A 25,007-nucleotide genomic window follows, 5' to 3' on the forward strand; every position below is an offset into this window, starting at 1 on the left:
TTATTATTTCATGTAACTCATAACCACTGGTGCATAAAATTAATACAAGTGGTTTGAGTCATTTCTCTCTGGTTTTGATCTGAAGTCAATGTTGCCATCTGTTTGTTTCCACATTCATAGAACTTGGTGAATTCTACCTGGCATCTCTTCCAAGATAGTGTCTTATCTTTGAATTATGAGGGCAATGTTTAGTTTTCATTCAGTAACAAGATAGCTGGCAGTTCTCACAGTCGATGGAGAAGAGGGCCTGAGAAATTCGGTGGTGTTTCTGTCAAAATGACCTCTCAAAAAACAGGATTTCCTTAAAACCCTTGAGACCTCAGAAAGACAGCCCTAAATATCCCTTCCCCATTACCTTTCCTACAAATAGCAGGAGTGCCAGAAGTTAGACTCAGGGCTGTTTTCTGCCTCTGGGAAACCCCTCTTTTGTGTCCATGGATCCAGAGCCTCAAAACTCTGCTCGCCTGTCTGGTGGAGGAAAGGTTCTCGGTCAGAATTTAGTGCCCCCATCCCGTGGTCCAGGCGTTGGGCCACAACCTCTCTGTGAATGTGTCATTCCCTTGTTTTTCCATTTGGAATCTGAGGTAGTTCTCTGGTCCTGACGTCTTGGGGAACCGCCCCCCATCACCAGAGAAACATAATTGTTGCAGCACCTTGTTTGACTGTTCCCTTTAACTTGAAGGAATTGTTATGTGTATTCAGAAGGAATACGTTACTCAGGATCTCTAAGTGTCTGTGCTGGGATGTCAGTGAAAATGGTGGAGTACAGGATCCATAAAAGCAGTGAGAAAACTGGCAAAACATGCCAGAATCAACTTTTTCAGAGTTCTAGAGATTAAAGTCTTTTAACAATCTGGGGAGCATCTATTTAGGAAAAACCACTGAATCTCAGAACAGCTAGCTTTCTGAGATTTTAACTTGTGCTGTTTTTCCTCGCCAGATCCACAGTAGCCTCAAAACCCAATAGTTCCGTAATCACAGTGCAAACCGTCAGTGTGGTAGGCAGTGGAGAGGGGGCAGAATGGACTTGAAGGTCTTTCTAAGCCCCTCTTCTTTCTCCTTCTACGTTAAGCTGTGACGTACTCTGAGATTTGAGAACTGCTAGTGAAGAAGCCAATTTCAAGTCTTAACTGCTGACAACATCTAGGATCACTTAAGACATATTAGATAGGGCAGGACTAGAGCTTATCTGCCTCAGTCATCCGTAGGAGAGCACAGGGCAATTAGTGCTGCCTCCCACTGGGGCCTTTTGAATAGATCACAGTGAACTGGGGGCAGTCTCCACCTGTCCTGTTGGCTCTGTTTTAGTTGTTTCCAAATAACTTCAGGGAGAAACCATCATAGTACTTGGTCTCACTGTATGTAATTCTGTAATGGGACACACGCCAACGGTACTCGTTTTCCACAGAAGCACCCATATCTTCTACTGAGTGACTGATGTAATCCCTGTAAAGCTCAGGTCTTTATGGAATGTTGATTCAAATAGCCAAAGCGGGATGATCAGTGCTTGTGAAAGGTGAAGGTAGCTTAGTCTACAGGGCTGTGACATAGAACCGGATGCGGCCTTATCTACCCTTTTACAGATAATGAACTGCATCATATGTACTTGTGTTAACATGACCATGCAGCAGCACCTTGGACATGCAGTGCTTGGCTGTGATGACTCATCTCATCTGAGCTGTTTGCATTTTTAATTGGTGATGGATCATTGCTGTGAAATTCCAGCCCTGCCTAAGTGAGTCAGTGTGACTCATACATTTGGTAGAGATTTGTGGCACTAATCAGTTAACCTCATCCGTTTTCTCTAGAAACTGTTAATCATTGTATTCAGGTCAATTGGCATCCAGGTGGATGTGTGCAGCACCAGGGAATAGGATTTTAAAAGCTTAGTTGTTCTGATGATACTTGGTTCTTTTGCTGCCTGTGTTGTGGTGGAATTTGGGCTCTTCAGAGAAACCCTCAGCTTGGCTTTCCACTTAAGGACCAGCTCTCTACTTAAGATTCCTTTAGGAAACATTCTTCTGTTGGGTAACTAAAGTGGGAAAAGCATAATCATATGATCTAGTTAGCTTTCTGTCTTTAGATGAATGTAAACCTAGACCATCTGTAAGGGTTTGGTTTTTTGTGCAACTTTTTTTTTCTTTATTTGGAAAGTAATATACATTCATTGTAGAAAATTTTAAATATAGATAAAAATAATGAATGGAAATGTCTTGTAATTCCACCGTTCAAAGACTCATGAGATGGTGTGTTTTAAATCTGCGTTAGTAATATTTCATGTTCAATTATGTTCATTATAGGTCACCTTTCTGATACTTATCCCACAATTTAGTCCATTCCTTTTATACTTACTTCTTGAATTAGAGCCTCATTTAAAAACAACTTTCATATGCCTAAAGACAGTTACTAAGGGTAGGTCTATCTTATTAACTCAGTCAAATATGGCTTGATTGAGAAAAGGTTATGTGAGGATTTTAAGTATCTTGCTTTGCAAAACAGTGTTCTCGTCTGAGGTGTGACTGTTATCACTCCACCATATTGTGCTGTGCAGGTATGTGTACTATTACTGAATTCATTTTACACGTTAGAATGTGCATGTAGCAGAAGGGGTGGGCTGGGTGTGGACAGAGAACATCTTAATACAGGGGCTATCGATATAACCTCTTGCTTCCTAAACTAGATGGCGGCAGAAGCAACATCTTCATCTTTCATTTTCCCTTAGCACTTTAGAGTTTAGCATGAGCAGTAGGTGCTTGATAAAACCAACTTTGGAACTTAAACACTAGGTTTGGATTGATTTCCTGTGCTTGGTAGAGAGTACCAGAGGCCAGTTCTTATAGATTGCTTACCTCATCCAGGTGTCCTTGTGGAAAGTGGATATGTAGTAAATTGTTAGTTCTAATTCTGTTAGTCAAGTTGGGGGATCTAGTAAAACCAGCGCCATGGGGATGTGTTCTTTGGATAGTATCAACACTGTGCATTGGAGCTGAATTTAAAACATGTCCCCAAAGAAAAAAGGTAATAAATTACTCAGATGACATCTAAAGCAAATAGACCAAACATTTAATTACATAAATTGTCAAATTACACAAAATGTTAATGCTGAAGGAATTGTTAACCCATGCTAACCCATGACACAGTCCCTAAAATTTAGCCTTAGGGATTTAAGGTGATCCTCAGTTAAGTTGTTTGCAAATACTTTGTGTTTGCCAAAGAGTTGTGAATTAATTGGGAGTGCATTTTCTTAATTGGGGAAAATTTTTTTAGATGAGAATTCCAAAATATAGAGCAAAATTTCCTATTAAGTTAAAAAAAATCCTCACTTGCCCAGTAGTTGATTTAGGATAAAGATTTAAAAAGAAAATTTTGCTCAGCAAGTGTCTCAGCCACTGTGTTCTGAAGAAGTTGCTCAGATGCTGCTGTTCTTAACCAACTAAGCCTTAATCCTGTATGGTGAAATAATTATTGGAGGGGTGGGGGAAAGACACCTATGTAGGACCGAGGCAGAAAACGCTGTTGGGATAAATATGATACAAACATTTGACAAGGAACTCATCAGCACATACGGCTGTAGGTGGTAGCTTTTTCACATGATCACCTGATAGATTGCTGATGAGTGAAGTTGTGAAGCAACTTGTAGAAAGTGACTGCCCTGAATCCCAGTGAGGAGACTTGGGGGTCTGGTCTCATCTCTTACTTCTATTCAATACTCGCTCTGCAGATGTAACATCTTTGGGCATCAGTTTTCTCATCTGTATCAGGAAAGGTTGATGTAAATGATATCACAGATCTCCTTCAGCTGTCAATGCTGTAGTTGGTTGTTGTTACTGGTTATGGTGGTGTTTTACAATTTACTGTAATGCTGTGATTTTAAATACAAGTTCAAATGTTGCCTTTAATGCTCACTGTATTTTTGTATAAAAAATATTGTATTTTGTATATTGTATTCTCCAAAAATTAGAGGAAAATTAATCTATTAAATATTGTTCACTTTAGAAAAAAGCTTAGCTCTGTTGCTTTTAAGTATAGAGTATCATTAATAAATAAAATACACATTTTTATTTATTGATATCTTATGTATTATGTACTTTCTAAACTCCTTTAACATTGATAAGTATGCATGTACTTTTTCACATTAAATGCATTTCAAATATTGATCCAGAAAATCGATTTGAGATTAACCACCTCTTAAAACAAATATAAGCCTTTTGTGTTACTGCTTAGTAAGTAAGATATTAGAATCAATTTTTAGTGGTTTCTGCAAATAATGTTAGTAATGACAAAGAAATTTTGTCTTCTTAGGAAGAGTCTTATTTCAATATAGCTGAAGTTGTGGGTTAATAAGTAAAAGGAAGGAGCTGCGATGTTACTTTACACCTCTTAGGAAGCATCATTAAATGTGTACTTTTGGTCTACTTGCTGGAATCGTTAAACTTTATTTGGAAGTGATGCAGAAGTATGTGCCTGTGTGATGACCTGTCCCATCTTCTTTAAAGAGTAGTTTGCTTTGGCCAATCCATCTTCTGCAGTCACTGCTGCACATAAATATAATTTAGCAAAGGATGATTGGTTCCCTTGATAATACCTTTTCTTTTTTTCAAGCTTAATCTTAGATGACTTTGTTTTATGCTAGCAGCCATTGCTTTGTTAGAAATGAGAACTGTCTGCAGACCAGTGATTCTTGGGTCAGACAGGTCATGTAGTTGTTTGAAGGGGCACTGGTCCCTGTAAGACTTCTGTCCAGTGTGTTAGCCGTCATGCTCGGGCTAGGGTTATAGCAGAGTGACACCTTTTAAAGTTGTATTTTATATGTTGAAATTGGGCTTATAACACTCAAATCTGCATGTGTTTCCTTAACTTTGTTTTGCACGCAAAACTGGATTAGGCCACCTTCCATTGCTGAATTGTTATTTTCCAGTGTGAGTAAAGCAGGAGTCCTCAAGCCAAAGCATTCTTCTTTAAAAGTAATGTGAGCAAACCAGGTTTTGCACAGTCAGGTATATTGAGGCCAGTGACTTACCAAGGTGCTTTTCAAAAATGCATTTGGAGTATTAGTAGGCTTGTGTGAAAGAATCATCTTTCTTCTGTTTGATGGTTTTTGAATAGAAAATATAAAAGAGCTGCTCAGCTGAACAGTTGGAGACCTGTCAGTTCAGTTTTCAAATCTAAGCCTACACGTGACTTTTGAAAGCAGTTAATATTAATTATGCCTTCTTTAAAAATGTTTAATTAGTTTAATTCAAGGAGAAGGAAGGACTATAGATTCTTTTTTTTTTTTTTTTTTTTTTTTTTGGTGTTACGCGGGCCTCTCACTGTTGTGGTCTCTCCCGTTGCGGAGCACAGCCTTCGGACGTGCAGCCTCAGCGGCCATGGCTCACGGGCCCAGACGTTCTGTGGTATGTGGGATCCTCCCGGACCGGGGCACGAACCGGTGTCCCCTGCATCGGCAGGCGGACTTGCAACCACTGCGCCACCAGGGAAGCCCTATAGCTTCTTTTGTGGAACATTTCTGTCATTGACTCTGTGGGAAAGTAGTTGACAACTTTTGAAATTTGCTTTCATTTTAGGCTTGGAGTTGCAGAGAAAACTTATCTGTTTCCCCTCTGAAGCAGTCATTTCGAGCTCATAACGAAGCCCTCAGTATTGTCATCTTTCTACTTGCCCCATCTTACACTGTCACTGCTTTATTACTTGCAGGTTCTCAAAAATCTGCAGAAAGGAGAAGTAACAATGTAGGGTCTCCAGAATGAACCCTAATATTGAAACATCCTAACCCTTTGAAATGTCAGCATATTTCCATCTCAGTTTCAGCTGCCATACCTGGCTTTGGGTGAGGGATCAGGCTGTGGAGGCATTTGTATACTATTTAGGTTTTACGTACTATTAAGGTTCAGTATCACAGGCTGATATCACAGTTGCTAATGTATGACCTTGCCTAGGCTTAAACTCTGAAGCAGGGACTCCTGTTAACAGTGATGGGAAGGTGCTGTTAAAATTGGGTCACATGATAGGAGGTCTGCCTATTAGCTGAACTCTACCCCTTCACTTGTTTAAAAATGCAATCTGTATGCCTGTTGTCTCAAATCACCTCTGCAAATCTGGCTTGGTCTGCTGATTAGAGCCTGGACTGTTGGTTAGTCTCATGTATAGTCTGATTCATTATATGCAGTGAGTGGAGTTGTTTCACTGTCCGTGGGTATATTGCCTGATAAGATGATAGCCATTACACAGAACTGTGTAGGCCTCATAGTCTACAGAAACAGCTTTGTGGTGATGGGGTGGTTGGTGGTGATGGGTTAGTTAGTGGTAGTTTGACCTGCAATCCTCATTTAGCTGTAGGTACAAGTAGAGAACAGCGTCCATTTTTAAAGTGCATCTGCCTATGCTAAGAAAGTAATCTATAGCTTTATGGAAGTTTCCCTTTTTATTTGTAGATATAATACTTTGCCAAGCAGAAGAACCCTGAAAAATTCAAGACTAGTGAGTAAGAAAGATGACGTGCATGTCTGTATCATGTGTTTACGTGCCATCATGAATTATCAGGTATGTTTCTGTTTATAATCCTTTAAAAAAATCCGAATTCATCAGGCTCAGATCTTGTTCTCTTTGGTGACTTTGTATTATTTCTATTTGAAGTAAATAGCAGGATTTAATGAAATTCTATTAAAAAAGAAAGGTCTAGTTCATTCTAGTGCTCATAATTCATCACCCTTATATTTTAATTAGCATGTATAATTTACAGTGTATTTAAGGGAAGACATTTTCCTCTTATAATGGCAAGCTTGTCTAGATTACTTGGTAACTGTTTGTGACTATTAAAGACAGCGTAAGCCACTGGTTATGGGCAATAATGGAACAGCTTTAGGACCCTAGGAATGATAGACTCTCACACTGGACAGGTCATTGCTTCTCAAAGGGTTATATGATGAACAGGCAAGGAGTTATAATTACTGTGTGTTGGGCCCTGTGGTTCCTGATCTTCATAAGAAACACTTGGAGGAGTCTTGGTAGAAGTGCAGAGTCCTCCTTAGAGGTTATCCCCACTCTGAAAAACACCAGGAGCAACTAACTACAGTGTGTGGGATTAATCCTAACCACAAAGTGGGAGTTAGAGCCTGGAGTATCTAGGGTGAGCTGACGGTCAAAAGTATAGTTGTAAAAGCAAACCAGGGCTGAGAATTAGACAAACATTGTTCACATCAGAAAATAGGGTTTGATTTCCATTGAAACGGATCCTATAGATGGGTCCAAGTAGAAATGGGTGGTAAATGCATAGGTCAGTATTAGCGTTCAAACCCAATATAAGGCATGCCAAACTGAATTTAAGAAGGGAAACATGCATTTATTCTTTCAATCAATTAATATTTTTTGAACATTGCCAGACAGACCCTGTTCTAGGCACAGGGAATACAGCATCAAATAAATAAGTGTCCAAGGGAACTTACTCTCTATTGAGGGGAGACAGATGGTAAACAATTAAATTGGTAAACTATATAGCATTCCAGATAATAATAGTGATGAAATGAAATAAAAGCTGACACTTAAATAGTGCTTCCTACAGTCTAGTACTTTTAAACCTATTACTTAATTTGAGCCTCATAACAGTCCTGTGAGATTGGTCATATTACCCTCGCCATTTTACTGACGAGGAAACTGAAATACATAGAAGTTAAGTAATTTGCCCAGGATCATATATCTAATAAATAGTGAACTCAGATTTGAACCCAGGAAGACTGCCTCCAGAGAACTACTACTTAGTAGTAGTAGAAAAAATATAGAAAAAATAATCAAGAAGTAAGAATAAGTTTGGGAAATGTGAGTTCAGTTTTAAATAGGCTAACAAGAAAAGTGTCATGGAGAAGGTAACATTTATGTAAAACTAGAATGAAGGAACAGGGTAAGGACTATTTAGGAAAGAAAATTATAGGCAGAGAGAAGGGCAAGTGCAAAGGCCCTGAGGCAGGAATAGGTTTGATGTACTGAAGGCACAGAAAGGAGGTCAGGTTGGCTGCATCAGAATGAATAAGAGGGAGAGAAGTAGAAGATGAAATCTGAAGTTACAAGGGGGTCCTGATTATGCAGGGCTTTATAAGCCAATGAAGGGACATTGGCTTTGCTATGATTAGAAAGCTATTGAAGGTTCTGAGGAAAAGTGTGACTTAATCTGACACTTGAATTTAACATGATCCCTCTGACTTCTGTGTTAGGAATCACCCTGGGGGGCAAAGACAAAAGGAAGTAGACCTTTTAGGAGGCTGTTGCATTAATTTAGGTGAGTGTTGCTGGTGCTATGGACCAGGAGAATAGAAGTAGAGGTGACGAGAGGTGGCCAGATTCCGGTTTCGTTTTGGTGGTCAGGACAGTAGCAGTGTATGTGTGGTGAGGAGTAGAGGACAGCTCCAAAGTGTTTGTCCTGGGCGCCTCTAAGATGGAGTTGCCGTCGACTAAGATGGGGAAGGCTGCAGGGTGAGCAGATTTGGGAGACCTGACAGGGAGTTCAGTTTGGGGGATGTTAACTTTGAGGTGTCCATAGATATCCAAATAGAGATCTTAAATAGGTGGTTGGATATGCCAGTCAGGAGTTCAGGGTCTGGAGGTCTGGGCTGGAGAGAAAAGTTTGAGAGTCAGTAGATGGTGTATAAACCCAGGGGAATGAAGGAGATCAGCGGGGATAGACAGAGAAGCAGAGAGGTCCCAAATAACCCTGGGGCACTCTGTTTAATGTCAGAGAGATGAGGAAAAACTAGCTAGAGAGACTGAGAAGCAGCCAGGGAAGTAGGAGCCAAGCACAAGAAGTGTTTCATGGAGCAGAGAGTGGTCAGCTGTGTCCGGTGCTGCTGCCAAGTCAGGCGTGATGAAGACAGTTGGCCATGGGCTCCAGCAAAGTGCCCATCATTGCTGGTACAGTTTCATTGTAGTGTCGGGGATGAAATCCCTGACCGAAGTGGTGCCAAGAGAGAACGGGAGGAGATGAATTGGAGACCACGAGTGGTTGGAGTTCTGCTGTGAAAGAACAGCAGAAAAATGAGAGAGTGGCTGGACACTCATTGTTGGGTCAAGAGAGATTTTGTTTTTGTTGTTTAAGACAGGAGAATTTGCATCATGTTTTTATGCTAATGGTAGTGAATCAGAGAGGGAAAAGTAATGATGGGGGAATGGGAGAATGCTGGAGCATATTCTTGAGTAGGTTGGAGGGAATGCGATCAAGAACTCAAGTTGGGGGAATGGCCTTAGATGGGAGCGTGGAGAGTTCATCTTTAGGAAGAAGTGAGGAGGGAAGACACAGATCTGTGTGGGTGGATTGATGTGGTGGTGGGAGCTTTTGGGAGATTTTTTTCTGATTGCTTATGTTTTCTCAGTGTAATTGGAAATAAGGTCATGAGCTGAGAGTGAGTTTGGAGAAGGAATAATTCCTCAATTCGGCAGAATCAAGAATGATTCTTGATCCCGTTATTGAACATGCCTCATTTTATAGAAGGATGAGGTACCACACCTCAGAGCAAGAAAGGTTTTCCTAGGCTTTTGGTCTCGATAACCATTGCCAAGAGAAGGGACCAGAGGTCCGGCTGCACAGTGAAGCTGCTTAAAAAATTCAGATGCCAGGGCTCCATCCTTGAGATTCAGAATAAATTGGCCTGAAGTGGGTCCTGGAAAATTGGTGTTTTGTTTTGTTGACTTTTCCAGGTGATTTTGCCAAGCGGTCAGGATTGAGAATCACTGGCCTGGAGTCTTTTCATCATTTTAGTGAAGAGACACATATAGTTTATTCATGGAGATTAAGAATATGGTACCTTGATAATAACATCATTCCTGAAATTTTTCATAGAGAAATATGTGGAGACACTGATGTGCTAGAGACATAAGTGCATTTATGATGGTCTAAAATCACATTAGGTAGAAACTTCAGGTTTTTGCTTTTTAATCAACATTGACAGTCCTCTCAATTAACTCCTAATGCTTTGTTTTTTCCACATCCATGTCAGTATGGTTTCAACATGGTCATGTCTCATCCACATGCTGTCAACGAGATTGCACTAAGCTTGAACAACAAGAATCCAAGGTAAGCTGGCTTTGTAATGTACAAATCTGAATTGAACTAGGGACACCAGAGAGCTCATCGACAATCAAATTAGAGTTTAGAAACTTTCAAGCATGACTTTTTAAATTAAGATTGTCGATAGACTCCCTGGCTAAGTAGAATTTTCTTTTCAGCTATGTTACAGTTTTACAACTGGTGACAACTCTGGCCCTGTCTTCAAGCTTTCATTCCTCTTGAGGCCTGGTTCTCAGCATCCTTGCAGATTTAGAGCATGAAGCTTCCGTGTTGTCAGGACTGGGGCCAGGAGAGTCTTGATACAGACTTAGCCACACCACTTTTTGCTGAAAGCTAACTAAAACTACTACCGCTTGTCTACACTTCATTTGCAGCCTTTACATGTGTAGATTTTATTGCCAAACCAAGAAAAGAAACACAAACAAAACAAAAATAACTGCACGCAGATTTCTTTTCATATTCACTTTCCTATATAGGCAAGTGCCATATATTATTCATTTCACAGATTACCTCTAGAAGCCTGTTTCGTCAATTTATTTTAGTGTAATGCATTTTCCATTTTAGTGCATTTCTGCATTTCACACTGTTACTCCCTTTTATCAGACCTCTCTGATAAGACTGCCTATGTGAAAACTGTTAATTCAGCTGAAAAATATCATTATAAATTGGATCCTTGCAATGCAAACCCTAAATCCTATTTAAATGTTGGATTTTATTATTCATACTTCTGCTGATTAACGCTTTTGCAACTTTCTGATTGCTTCCTTAGTTTACTAGAATCCCAAGTAGTCATGCTTCTTTGTCACTGTCTTCCACTGAGGGAAGTCATTATTCATGTTTCTTAAGACAGTTGATATTGTGGATTATCAGAATGATCTTTGTTTAGAGGTTGGCAATAGCTTTTATTCCAGAAAAAAGATGAAATACTGAAGTAATCGTACTCTGAAGTAACAGTGCTGTCCTTGACATTGTATTTGAAAACTTAAGATTGTATCTCTAAGGTTTTCCTTCTAAAAATATTTCAGACAGAGGTTTATTTTCTTGAGTCAGAGAAAATATTCTTGTATTAGCACAGTTGTAAGCCCAGCTCCTTTCAGATCTCCTGTGTGGGAAGAAGAAGTGATGGAAGCTTGCATTATTGTGGGGATTTTTATGGAGCCATTGCAGATTAGCAGATTTGCAATGTAAGGTGTTGATTTCCGTTGATTTTCAACTTTTTCAGCAAATGTTTTATCTCTGACTCTAGAACCAGAGAAAGTGTTTAACCAATGGGTGGTTTTACTGAATATTCTCATGTTTCCTGTTGTCTTTAGCTCATTAAAAATACTTTTTCAACCACATTACACTGAGTCACTTGATGATAGGACTAAAAGACTTAATCTTCCCATAATTAATTTTCATTTGTGAGTAATTTGTAATCTTGGGAATAGGAAACATGCCTTCCCAAACTTGCTACCCTAGTTAAGCCACATGTTTAGAAGTTCGTAAGGGTTTTAAAATGTATGTGCTTTAATATAACTATGCCTTAATTAGTAAAAGTTTAAAAAAATACATGGACAAATATAATCATATTCATCTTGGAAGGAAGAGCGGACTCATTGTTCATTCACTTTCACTGATGTGTGGTTTTTCTCCTTGTTCTGACAGAACAAAAGCTCTTGTCTTAGAGCTGTTGGCGGCCGTTTGTCTTGTCAGAGGCGGGCATGAAATCATTTTATCGGCATTTGACAACTTTAAGGAGGTAGGATATTCTAGTTTTAAAAAGAATGCTCACACAAACATATTTGGACATCTTTGAACAGAATGATTTGCCTTTTCTGTGTGTGTGTGTGTGTGTGTGTGTGTGTGTGTGTGTGTGTTTTATTATTGAGATAGAATTGACATATAACATGTTAGTTTCAGGTGTACAACATAGTAATTTGATATTTGTATATATTGCAAAATGATCCCCACAGTAAGTCTAGTTAACATCAATCACCATGATTTACCTTTTTATTTATTTTAGGGCCTAAGGGGTATAATAGTTAATTTTCTAAGATGTCACTGAGGGAGAAGTAATGAACCTAGTCTAAATAAATGGATGCATTAAGCGGTTTTTGGTGTCTCATTTCTAAGAAGAGCTAAAAACTATTTGCAGGACTCATCTTCCTTTGGAGAACACAGAATAGCCAAGTTTGAAAGCTGGTTTTGTTAAATGTATGTTGTTTTCATATGATTGTTACTTGAGCATCCACCTTGTAAATTTTATGAACTCTTTCATCATAGTTACTTTCCTCAAATCATATGTGTGATCACTGCTTTGCTGGATGCTATGAGAAATCACTCAAATAACTAGACACTGATTTTAGCAGTTTGTAATCTTAATCAGGTGATCTTGTCACAGGAAAACAGTAAACCAATGGACATGCATGATTGAAATGGAAACTAAATGACTACAAAAGAAGAAACAGTTACACATAGCTAATATGACACCAAGAATTCTGAACCAAAGTATCAAGGCATCACAACTGAACTCATAGCCAGTTTCTCTTGGTGGTGGTGTGCAGCCTTATATAGCCAAGAAGGGTGCCTGCTAGCTCCCCTGTAAGTGTCTAACATCTGAGGCTTCTTTGAGGTGGGACGTGACCAAAATAATTGAAGGCACATGGAGCCCCAGATTACAGTAGCATAAGCCAAGTTGTGCCTTTCCCTGGCAATCCCATTTGATTCCAGATGCTTTTGGATTAAGACCCAAACTGGATTAAAATCTAGATCTCAGAGGGACTTCCAAACTCCCTCTCATCTTTCCTGGGAACCTCTGGAGTAGAACTCAGCTAGTATTTATTGAAGACCTCCTATGTGCCAGGGGCTGTGCCAGGTACACACATGAAATCGTTTGGTTCTTACAGATAAATGTTAATATCTCCATGTTACAGAAGAATAAAATTTCAAATACCTTATTTGCTCATGGTCCCATGGCCAGATAAGCAGCAGAACCAGGATTAAGATTTGGTGCTTCTGATCTTTAACTTCTGTTTCCAGTGACATTTGGTCCCCATTGTGTGTGAATCTCCTGAGACAGGACCTAGGAGCCCATCCCCCTTCCCTGTCCCCTTAATTGGACTCACTACCCCAGCTGAAGGATGTACTAGTGAGCGACCCATAATCCTTTACGTGGGCTGGCAAGCTTCAAAGATACTTCAGTCAACAGGGGAAACAGTCCTCCTGCCCCTTTATTTGCATTGCCTCCTTCCCCTGCTGTCACTGCCTTTAGATTTTGGTATTATCCATTTTGCTAATGCCAACCATGGACAGAACCAAATATTGTCTTTTTATGTATTCAGCCTTAGTAGTGAAAAATATTCGGGTTCTAAGAAAATGATGAAGAATAGTAGTGATTCTTTAAATTCATATTCTGGCTTTCAAAACAAATAGAGGCTTGTAGAGATAAGAATGTGTGAGTGCTTCTCTGTGAATGTTTTTATATATCATTTATAGGACATAAAACTTATATTTATAAATAAGGAGATATGTGGGTGGATGGGTCTAAAATGAAAGTAAAACAGCATGTGAAGCTAGTAACTCCCACATCTTTATCATTATATCATATTTTGAACATATCGCATGCCAGATCTTTTCCACGCTGGAAGCAATTACCATACAGTTATCAGTGACCCTTGTTATAATAAAAGTCATATTATAACAAAAACTGATTATACTGCAGGTCAAATTATGTCCTAAAATTATAATTGTATAGAATCAGTGTTCATTAAAGCCAGTAAATCATGAGATGAATGTTAAATTTGTTTTCTCTTAGATAAGGTAGAGTGCCTTTCTTACGCATAATAGGCACAAAAATACTTGCAGGATTGAGTTTTAACTATCTGGTGTCAGAATTGTATATCGTTTAGCCATTTAGGGCATTGCGTGTGCTTAGTTGAAAAATAAAAAAGTAATCCTGCTAAATCTAATAGCTGGCTAATAGTAAAGAGGACTCAATTTTGACTTTGAATTTAGAGATTTAACCAAAATCTCCCTCATTTCTGTAATTTCTTGTGAATGATGGTGGGTGTTGAAGTTCTGATTTCTCCTTGGACTCGCAATTTCATCTCAGAGGAAACAAACCATGTCATGTGGGAGAGGGGACACGGACAGAGCTGGTTCTGTGGGTGCTCTTGGCTTGCACTGACCTCAGGCTGTGGTGTTCATGTAGACAGGCCAGGAAAAGGATTATTCTAATAGCCATATGCAGGAGGCCAGGGCAGGAGCACGTTCCTGAGAAACTGCATTCTTAGGGGTACGTCAAAAGACATCCACTTATTTATCTGTTCAATCTGAGGGTGAAAAAAGTTAGTGTGGGCTTCCCTGGTGGCGCAGTGGTTGAGAGTCCGCCTGCTGATGCGGGGGACGCGGGTTTGTGCCCCGGTCTGGGAGGATCCCTCATGCCGCGGAGCGGCTGGGCCCGTGAGTCATGGCCGCTGAGCCTGCGCATCTGGAGCCTGTGCTCCGCAACGGGAGAGGCCACAACAGTGAGAGGCCCGCGTACGGCAAAAAGACAAAAAAAAAAAAGTTAGTGTATATTGATCTTTTTTTTTTTTTTTTAATCTAATGCCACACAAAGGCCAGCATCCTTTGAATCTCTTCCTTTTCTCTTTTTCTCCTGTCTTTATGTGGTTTTTATTTTTCGTATACATCATAGTGAAGAGTATATTCTTTAATCATTTTATCAAAACGTCAGTGGAATCTTTTGGGTTTAGAGAGGTTTGGGAGCCAGCTGTTCCTGATTAGGAAAAGTTGTCCTTACGATCTCAGGTGGCCTGTGTAGATAGGGTCTTGGTCAGTGAGAAATGCCCATTGAGCTGCCCATGGCCGAGAGAGCACCATACCAGCTATGGGTATCCTAGGGAGTAGGGTCAAGGAAGAGTCTTTGCCCTCATGAACATTGTTTTTAATGCTTTTATCCCATTTAGTAAGTGGGATTCCATTCATCTTCTTAAGGACGAAGGGATTATCCCTGTTTTCACTGGGGGAACTGGTGTAGGGTGATGGTGGGCTTCAATATCAGATATCAGTATCTATTTTGGCAGATAAAATAATGTGCACTAGAGTACCAGACCCTTTGGGCTTGTATCACCGCTAGAGTGTAGCCAAGCATACTGCTGCAGTGTGACACCAGATGCTAAAAGGATATTTAAAGACCACACATCTTAAGTATGTGACACGATTTTTTTCCTCTCTACTTCTTGAGCCAACAAATCCATTCTGTCCTATTTGACTACCACTAATTAATTTAAATTTAGATTAAAAGAAAGTATCTTTTAGCTTTTGATAGATTTTAATGTATGATTACATTAATTTCTCATATTTCAATTAACATTCAGAATTCCAACCCAGTGTGGTTTTCTGTGTTTTCACAAAGACATCTTATGCCATGTATCTTATAACATCTGTAGTATATATTTTATGAAAACAGTACTTTCAATTTAATGGTATCTGATGGTGGGAAGAATATTAATCAAAGACCTTGCTTTTGGTGGTTTTGGGGGTTTGGGCCTAAGCCTGACATCACTGAGCAAGCACATGTATCACCTCAATGTATATGATGATACATGAGTTTTAATTACATAAATTCAGATAGTAAACTTGTACCAAGCATGGTTTGTAACATGCCCTAAAATGTTGAGTGTAGTGAGTAGTTGAAGACTAAACCTTTAGTCATCCATTATGCTCCTTGAATTCTTTTCCATTAAAAAAAATTTTTTTTTAAATAAAGGGAATTTAGCATATCTGTTGTGATGTTGAAACATCTCCTCATGAAATTTGTGGTCCTGAATTGAGGACCAGCGTGAGAACAAGGAGTAATCCATTTGTTTTTCCTTATTGGCTAATTTAGCCACAAGGAAGGACAGATGACCATCTTCCCTAAATTGATGCTTTCTTACTTACCTGGCAGTATATATTTGTGAACATTTGGTCTACCAGACAGAAAAAAGAATACGTTTGGAAGTAAAGATCGCTCTGTTAGTATTTGCATTAGTTCAGGTTCTTGTTTGCAAGAAGCAGAAACTGACGCTAGCATCCAGAAGAAAGGGTTGATTGGAAGGATGTCAAGAAATGCACAGAGCTGACAAGAAGCCTGGAGAAACAGGCCTAGAAAATGGGCAGGCATTCCTAAAATGTGGCTGGACTCTCAGACTGTGACCTTGAAGCCTAGCCGCCATAAACACTATTTGGGGTTCTGGTCATGCTTTTTCTTCTCTCTCAAATGACATGGGCCATAGCTTGCAATCTGCTGGGTCATAAAACTACACTTACTGGTTAAGGATCAACTGGTCCCATTTTGGAGTTAACACTATATTTAATCTAGTTTCCCTTAAGAACCTTGAGGTCTCCTACCTAGACCTTACTCTCTTCAACTTTTTAGTCTTCCTACTTTTTTCTATTATATTCTTTGATATGTCTGAGAAATTGCCTTTAAGAAAGTATCCCCAAAAGTCTGCAAAAAAAAAAAAATGCTTGGAATCAAAGGGTAAAAGTACTGAGGCTGTGTAGACTCTGCAACAGAATAGCTCACTGTGACACTAGTAATAAAACTCTCTGGGGACTTTGAGCTACCGGCTCCCCCAGGCAGCTGGGAGGTGCGCCTGGAATTCATCAGGATTCCAGATCGATTATAACTGTGTTCTCATCTGCTTCCAAAATGACAGCATCTGGCTTTAACAAATAAGCCTGAGGCCTGAGTTTGGTTATTAAAGGCCCAATGCCTTCCCACTTTCGACCTTTCAGCAAAGATAGATGGAGCCTTGTGAAATGAGTCACTCAAGGCCACCAGCTCTCTCGTACACAGCATTCTTGGCAGGAGCCATTGTTTTTTTCACGTATTGCTAGAAGGCTTCCTAAGTAAGCTGATGTGGTTTAGCTACTGGGCATCTGAAAGCACTTGTGCTACACATTATTACGTTGATTTAAGAAGGCCTGTCAGGTTTTATTTACAACGGGTCAAATTGGGCAGGAAGGAGAGCAGACATTTTGGTGTGCTTCCAGCATTCCTCAGAATTTAATCCCATCTAATCTAACCTCTCAAATATTTGAAGGGTGTAGGATTATAAATCCAGCACAAGCCATGCAGATAACTCATTCAGTGGTAATATTCTCAACGTAGAGGGCAGGGTACTTAGTTTTTTCAGTCTCTCATTGAACTATAAGCAATGTATTCTCTCAAATCTCAAACTCTGGGAGTGACAGTTCTAGAGCATATGCATATTTCGCCTTATCAGGCCAGAATTAAATTGATCTAATTCACCTGGACTCTTCTCCAGCCAGTCCATCTTCCTAGGATTGGGAAGCAAAGTCACCATGATTATCTTTTGGACTGTGTATTCACTGTGGCAGTTATTACTTGTTCATAATAAATTACCCCAAACTTAGTTTTATTAGGCTGTGGATTCAGTGTGTCAGGAGGTCAGTCTGGGCGTGGCGTGGATGATAGTCTTTGCTCCCTTGCATCTAGGGTCTCATCAAGGAAGATCTGATTGACTAGGGGCAGTGATTCACTTGGAGGCTTCCTCACTCATGTATCTAATTTCTGGGCTGTGATGACTTAAAGGCTGAGCTCAGCGGAGCCTGTTAACCAGAGTGCCTCCATACAGGACTCCATGTGGCTGGAGCTTCTCGTAGCCTGACAGCTGGCTTCCAAGAGGGAGTGTCCAGGAAGGAGCAGCTGCAGAGCTTCCAAGAGACAGAAATCACAGCATGTCTTCTGAGCTAGTCTCTGAAGTCATCAGTGTCACGTCTGCATTCTGTTGGTTCAACTGAGTCACTAAGGCCAACCCAGATGCAAAGGAGAAGGCAATGACTTGACTTCTTGATGGTGGAGTGTGGGGGTCACAGTGCAGAAGAACATTTAGGTAGGAGAGACTCCTGTGGTCATCTTTGGAAAATACTGATACAGTTCACCTCAATGACTTTTTGAGAATTTATCAATGTATCTCTAGCTGTTCCTCTTCTGTTTTCTCTCTCTTCTTCACCCAGCGTAATACTTGGTTTCTCTTCAGGACTGAAAACTGTATAAACTTTTTCATTGGTGATAGAAAGGATAGTTACTACTTTGAAGCAGTGTACAATGGGAAAACAATATTTTGAGAGACTTTTCAGAGGAGAAAGGAGCCACTTATAGAGGATTTATGAGGCCCTGGTAATGAACCAGTTACTTCTTTATCATCTGTGTCTTTATCATGTAGTAAGGAAGTGAAGGCTGGTATCCTGCTGATCATCAAGGGATGAGTGATGCTAACTTACTGGAAAAGATTGTCATGAATATCTGAGTGCCCTTATGTGTCAGAAACATTGATAAACACTGGAAATAAGAAATATGACCCTTAAGAATTCTACCCTTAAGAAGGACCAATCCCAATCTAGTTAAGGAGACAAATATTTCTATAATTATCCTCCTAGGCTGTGTGAAGGTAATGCCAGGCTGTAGGTTTCTCTTTACAAAGAGGAGAAACAGTTAACCAAGAAGAGGAGTGGGAAGGAGGGCAGATATGGGGTCCGAGCTTTCAGTCAAGGCATCCTATAGGAAAGGGTGCCTGAGTTTAGGATGAATAAGAATTAACCAGGTATAATCGTTTCTTATCACTGCTGTAACAAATTGCCACAAGCTTTAGTGGCTTAAAACAACACAAGTTTATTATTTTACAGTTCTGTTGGTCATATGTATATTAAATAAGACTACAGGTGGTATTCTTCTGGGAACCCATTACCTTGCCCTTTCAAGTTTCCAGAAGTTGCTTACATTCCTTGGCTCATGGCCCCTTCCCTGACTCTCATCCTCTGGCCTCCTTTCTTTAATGACCATCGTGATTATATTGGGCCCACCCAGAGAATCCAGCATAATCTCTCCATGTCGAGATCCTTAACTTAATCATATCTGCAAAGTGCCTTTTACATTTAAGGTAAATATTCACAGGTAATGGGGTTTAGGACATAGATGTCTTTGTTTACCTTGTATCTCCAGTCTTAAAGAAGGGATGTGTGGGAAGAGAACAGGTGAGATAAGAAGTTAGAGGCAGGTCACGAAATACCCCATTACTTATTCCAGAGTCTTTATATGGGGTAGTGGCCTAATGGTCACAAGGGGCAGTGGCAGGAAAGGTATTCCTCAGTCTTCTCCAAGCATTGGCTGTTGAGATAAACTCTCTCGGTTAGTAAAGAAATGACTGTTACATTTTGCTGCAAAAGTCTGTTGGGTGGGCCCAGCGTGAGGTCACTTTGCCAGAGCAGGCTGTGGTTGGGGTCTGAGGTTTCTTTCAGACATTTTGCCCTTCATATTTCTCACTCCTTGGGCCTCTTTCTCCACTGACAGTCATCTGCTCCCTCAGCTGCTGTAGTCATTCACTTCTAGCATCTTCAGGACTTTCCTTTGATGTGGGCCCGGGAAAGGCTTTTTTTTTTTTTTTTTTTTTTTAAAGGAAATACAGGAGATCAGGGCCCACTACAAAACTGTGCACCTCCGCCAGCTCCACAGATGCAAAATCCCGGGCTGCAACACCATGTTCTTGTCTGTTTGCAGTTGAAACACACAGCCAGAATCCTAACCTGCACAGAAGCCTAGCCTCCTCTCCAAGTCACCTCCAGTGACAAGATGGGGGACCACGTTTGCTCAGATAAGCATTTGTCATAATTCAGGAATAAGGTATTTCAAAGAAAAGTTTCTAGCTGTTTAATTACCATCTGGGGCAAGCGAGGCAAAGAATATTTGAGTTGACTTCCTAGTCTTCTACAGCAGGATGAGCAGAAGACAAGCCTTGTGAGAAGTTGTCATTGGCGTGGCGTTTCCTATTATGTTTCTTAGCCCAGGAGGTTTTTCGTTGACATAACAAAAACTTGCAGAAACGTGGTTTCCCCCAGATTTGTTTACACGTTCCCTGGGAGAACTCCAGATCTACAGGTTAACAGCAGGGGCCCAGGACCTGGGGGCGGCTTGAAGTGAGGCTCTGTAGCATTAAGGGTCAGTCGAGTGTCCTGGGACACAGACTGTCACCACGGGTGACGCCAGGAGCCAGTCCCAAAAATCACATTTTTGAGTTCCTGCTTTAATGAGCCTGAAATCCAAACTGGAGTTTGGGAAAATGACTATTTGAGACTGTCCCTCCGTTTAGATTGGAGAATTGGTTTTTCTTCCCGCTAAAGGTCTCACGTGTTACTCCAGGGAGTTCTCACAGGAAGCGCGTTGGCCTCTAATATGTAGGAACATGGACGTCACCCAGGATGTTATTTCTCTCTCTATAACACGCGTTCAAGAAGCTAGGGGGAAATACTTCATGCACTTGAAAATAGCGGTCTTCAATTTAATTTAAAAATAAGTTTGCTAATATTTAATTTGTGTTTATGTTATGTAAGTGTTTAGGGTGAGTGCAGACATGTCACAGTGTGACCTCTGAGTCTCTGCTCAAAAGCAGAACGAGTGACAACCTAAACTGCAAAACCACTGCCCGTTTTCGTTTGGTGACCTTCGGCGTCTGTTCATTTAGATCCCTGTGGAACAAATGCAGGCGTGATTCTGACAGGACCACTTATATATATTCGGCCAAAGTGTTTAGAAAATGTGGTTCTGATGGTTGTTGTACATTTTCATCATCACTGGATCCCTCAGTCTTCACCCGTTTATAAATGTGTAAGGTTAGGATGAACTTTTAAATTTACATGGTAGAAAGAAAAGTAGGACATTATTGCCATACTGTATGTCTTAATATTTAACTTATTCTGAATATATTCTGTACCATTATACATGTTTGCTGTTGTAGAAAAGAAGCATAATGGGTCCTGTGAAAGGAGACCATCTCCTGAAATTCAGCATTTACAATACCCTAAAAGCCCATGGTTGGGAAAAAGAAACGGATTTTGTATTAAAACTTCAAGTTAATCACCTTTTTAAACTCATGGTTGGTTTGAGTAATGAAAAACATCCTTAAAGAGAATTGGGGAGTTATAAGAGATACTATTCTTCTGACCCAAAGGTGAAAAAAGCCAATAACCTCTTACTGATTATTTCAACATTTAAAAAATAATAAATGTGACAACTTAAAACTTGTCTGTGCTTAAAGTGAGTTGTATCTTACAACTGTTTTGTTACCCAGCTGTTTAATATTCCAGTGTCCCCAAAGTGGAAAAATCTGTATGCAAATGAGTTTTCTATGATTTAATAAAAATACATGACACAGTTTTTGTTTAAAAAGACAAAAAAAATAATAATAAAGGAAATACAGGAGGTAATGGTACATGGGGCAGATTATCACGCTATCTGACAAGCATTTGTAAAGATGCTTTGCTTCTCAACCTGACCTTTTTTTTTTTTTTTTTTTTTTAAAGATTTAATTTTATTTATCTTTGGCTGCGTTGGGTCTTCACTGCTGCACGTGGGCTTTCTCTAGTTGCGGCGTGCGGGGGCTACTCTTCGTTGCGGTGCACGGGCTTCTCATTGCGGTGGCTTCTCTTGTGGAGCACGGGCTCTAGAGCGCAGGCTTCAGTAGCTGTGGCTCGCAGGCTCTAGAGTGCAGGCCCAGTAGTTGTGGTGCAGGGGCTTAGTTGCTCTGCAGCATTGGGATCTTCCCAGACCAGGGCTCTAACCCGTGTCCCCTGCATTGGCAGGCAGATTCTCAGTCACTGTGCCCCCAGGGAAGCCCCTCAACCTGACTTTAATTAGGCCCTCTTCTCTCTCCTCAAGCCTGAGTGCAGTTTTGCACAAGAGGGAGCTTACCCTTCCATTTCATTTGTAGCAGCCACTCTTTTTTTTTTTTTTTTTAAACAGGGTGTTACCTCCTTGTTTTTATTAATATAAAAATGCCATTTCTAAAACCTGTGCCCCCTGCCAACTGTAAAACAGTTGGCCTATGTACCCTGATATCATATGCTAGGACGATAGCAACAAAAGACCTAAAGAGAAGGCAGCGAGAGCTGTGTGTTACTCTAAGGCCCCAGAGAACCTGAAGCAGAGGCTGGCACAGGGCCCTCCACGTGGAGCTTTCACTTGGGAGGTGTTTCTTTGACACATAGGTGATGCTCTGGTTGCGGGTACATAAGGATGGTATAAAGCACTCTGCCGTTGGGCTTCCCTGGTGGCGCAGTGGTTGAGAGTCCGCCTGCTGGTGCAGGGGTCACGGGTTCGTGCCCCGGTCCGGGAGGATCCCGCATGCCACGGAGCGGCTGGGCCCGTGAGCCATGGCCGCTGAGGCTGCGCGTCCGGAGCCTGTGCTCCGCAACGGGAGAGGCCACGACAGTGAGAGGCCCGCGCACCGCAAAAAAAAAAAAAAAAAAAAAAAAGCACTCTGCCGTGAGTTGGTATGAGAATTGGGGTCAAAACTCTTCTAGCTTTGGTAATATCATCACCAGAAACCACTGGAATGAGAGTTTCAGTTCCCAGTCAGGATATTTTTGCCATTCTGGCATTTTATTTCTGCAGAGTAAGGCTAAAGGATCTTTAACTGTAGGATTACCTTGGTTTCTTTTTCAGTGAGAAAGAACTGCCTCCTTATTCTCTGTTTCCCTCACTCCACCCTGACTTGCATAGTAAGGATATATGTTTTTTAAGTCTGTATCTTGGGACTTAAGTATATTTTAGTATTCTACATTTGTTCTAGCTGTTTTCTAAGCCGTTTTAAATAAGTGGAAATAGAAAAAATTGTAGTTTTTTTTTTTTTTTTTCCGGTACGCAGGCCTCTCACTGTTGTGGTCTCTCCCGTTGCGGAGCACAGGCTCCGGATGTGCAGGCTCAGCGGCCATGGTTCACGGGCCCCGCTGCTCCGCGGCATGTGGGATCTTCCTGGACCGGGGCACGAACCTGTGTCCCCTGCATCAGCAGGCGGACTCTCAACCACTGTGCCACCAGGGAAGCCCAAGAATTGTTTTTAAATGTCAGTAGGTTATAGGTTATTATATTGTTGCAGGATATTTCAGTTGTTATTAAACCCAGTCTAAGCAGCGACTAAGCCAAGGCACAGGACCACAGCCACCATCTTACTAAATAAGCTGCTAGTTTCAAATAGAGCCGTTAAAATAGTTATGAAAGTGCTTGTGCTAGATATGTTAACTAGGGAAATGATAAGACAAATCATATGTATGCATCTGTGTGTATATATATGTATGTACATGTATTATGAGTAACAGTAGAAAGATGTATTTATGCGTAGTAATGCCCTAAAGGGAAACCAGTGAAAGGGTTTGGAGTGACAGTGTTGCTTCTAATTTGTATGTGTGTTTATTTCTACTGCTTGTAATGTTTGGGAAGTAACACTTTGCCTAGTGTGGCTAAATGTTCCTATTGTGCAGGGGGAGATTTTCCCTTTCAGGAACATTTCATGTGACTTGCTTTCTCTTGTATTTTCTAAAGATGTTCAGTTATCTTTTGTGTAACGTCTCTCCAAAAATAAAGGCACTGATCATTACTACTTCTTTTCAGAACTAATAAAGCCAGAATTCTTTGGAAGTTCTAGGGAGTTGTTGAGCAAATATATTTGTTACCAGGGAAAAAGCACTGTTATAAGATCAGGAGAGTTTGATAGAAAATAAAAGGCATGATTTTTGTCCCACAGAACTACCATTGCCTTGAAAAAGACAGGACTGACTTTAATAGGTATTTAGTTAAGGACCAAATGTGTGCTAAAGTTGACAATTCAGAACTTTTAGAATCGTGTTTATGTGTATTTTTATTCCCTATTATAACTTAAGCTAAAGTTTTAGTTGCTTTTGCCAATGAATATGCTTATTGAGCTTGATTCCCTGTATGAGTCAAGTTCAAATTTCATTTGAAATTTAAATACTTGTAAAACATAAGCATATGGGGCTTCCCTGGTGGCGCAGTGGTTGAGAGTACGCCTGCCGATGTAGGGGACATGGGTTCGTGCCCCGGTCTGGGAAGATCCCACATGCCGCGGAGCGGCTGGGCCCGTGAGCCATGGCCACTGAGCCTATGCGTCCGGAGCCTGTGCTCTGCAACGGGAGAGGCCACAACAGTGAGAGGCCCACGTACCGCAAAAAAAACAAAACAAAACAAAAACAAAAACATGAGCATATTTTTTATTTATTTGGGCTCCATAGTCAGTACAGAAGGGTTTTGTTTAGTTTCTTTCAAACTAGCAAACAATCATCTTCAGAAAGAAAACACGAGCCGCGTTCATGAAACTGTTGCATTTTATTCCACATTATAAACATTAGCTAGCATATTTGTTAAATGTATTAAAAAGGCATATGGATATATAGAAAGAGTAAGGCTACCATTTATTGTTTGCTGAGTGCCGACGGGCTAACATATTACTTTAATTATAAGCTCTGCCCTATGAAGTAGGAATAAGGAAAGAGAGGTTCAGAGTAAATAGGCCTACTGACATACTTTAGTAACTGGCAGGTTTGGAGTTTTTACCTAGATCCATTGAACTCCAAGCCTCCGTACTTGGAGTCAGTGTTACATAACATATTGTCACTTATCGAACACCTTCTACACAAGTTGATACACACCCTCGATCTTCTACTAAAAGGCAAACAAAACAGTTACTGACTGGGTAGATTATTGGAGTGTTTGAAGTTATTAGTAAAAGCCAGGACAAACTGGGCTGTTTGTATGGGGCCCAAAGAGAGAGGATCGGTCTTGAGCACCGTTACTAAGGAAGAGACTTGATTTGGTTGGTAGAGGCGACTCTGGGAACAGAGGAAGAGATAGGCATGAAGTCTGTCCTAGGGGCAGTATATGTCAAAATAAATGTGCTAGCGACAAGAAAAAATATTTGACTGGGGCCCATGTTACAAAATAAAGCACGACAGGAGGCAAGCACGATTAAGGTTCTGATGAAGAGTGGAGATTCAGAAAATCTTCACTGTGATTTTTCTTTCCTTTTTTCTTTTTTTTTGACCGTGCTGTGCGGCATGCAGGATCCTAGTTCCCCGACCAGGGATTGAACCCGTGCCCCCTGTATTGGGAGTG

General features: G+C 40.6%; 1 protein-coding gene across 11 annotated transcripts in view; it reads left to right on the forward strand.

The window, feature by feature from the left end:
* FMNL2 (formin like 2) overlaps positions 1–25,007 on the forward strand; it is a 308,926-nt gene that overhangs the window by 233,146 nt on the left and 50,773 nt on the right. For all 11 annotated transcript variants that reach the window (XM_059052274.2, XM_059052276.2, XM_067026043.1 and 8 more), the window contains 3 exons: positions 6,435–6,543; positions 9,984–10,060; positions 11,702–11,795. In XM_059052274.2, the coding sequence (XP_058908257.1) occupies positions 6,435–6,543; positions 9,984–10,060; positions 11,702–11,795 (280 nt within the window). The remainder of the gene's footprint in view (positions 1–6,434; positions 6,544–9,983; positions 10,061–11,701; positions 11,796–25,007) is intronic.

This window comes from Kogia breviceps, chromosome 2 (genome assembly GCF_026419965.1).
Source record: "Kogia breviceps isolate mKogBre1 chromosome 2, mKogBre1 haplotype 1, whole genome shotgun sequence".
Taxonomy (NCBI): Eukaryota; Metazoa; Chordata; class Mammalia; order Artiodactyla; family Physeteridae; genus Kogia; species Kogia breviceps.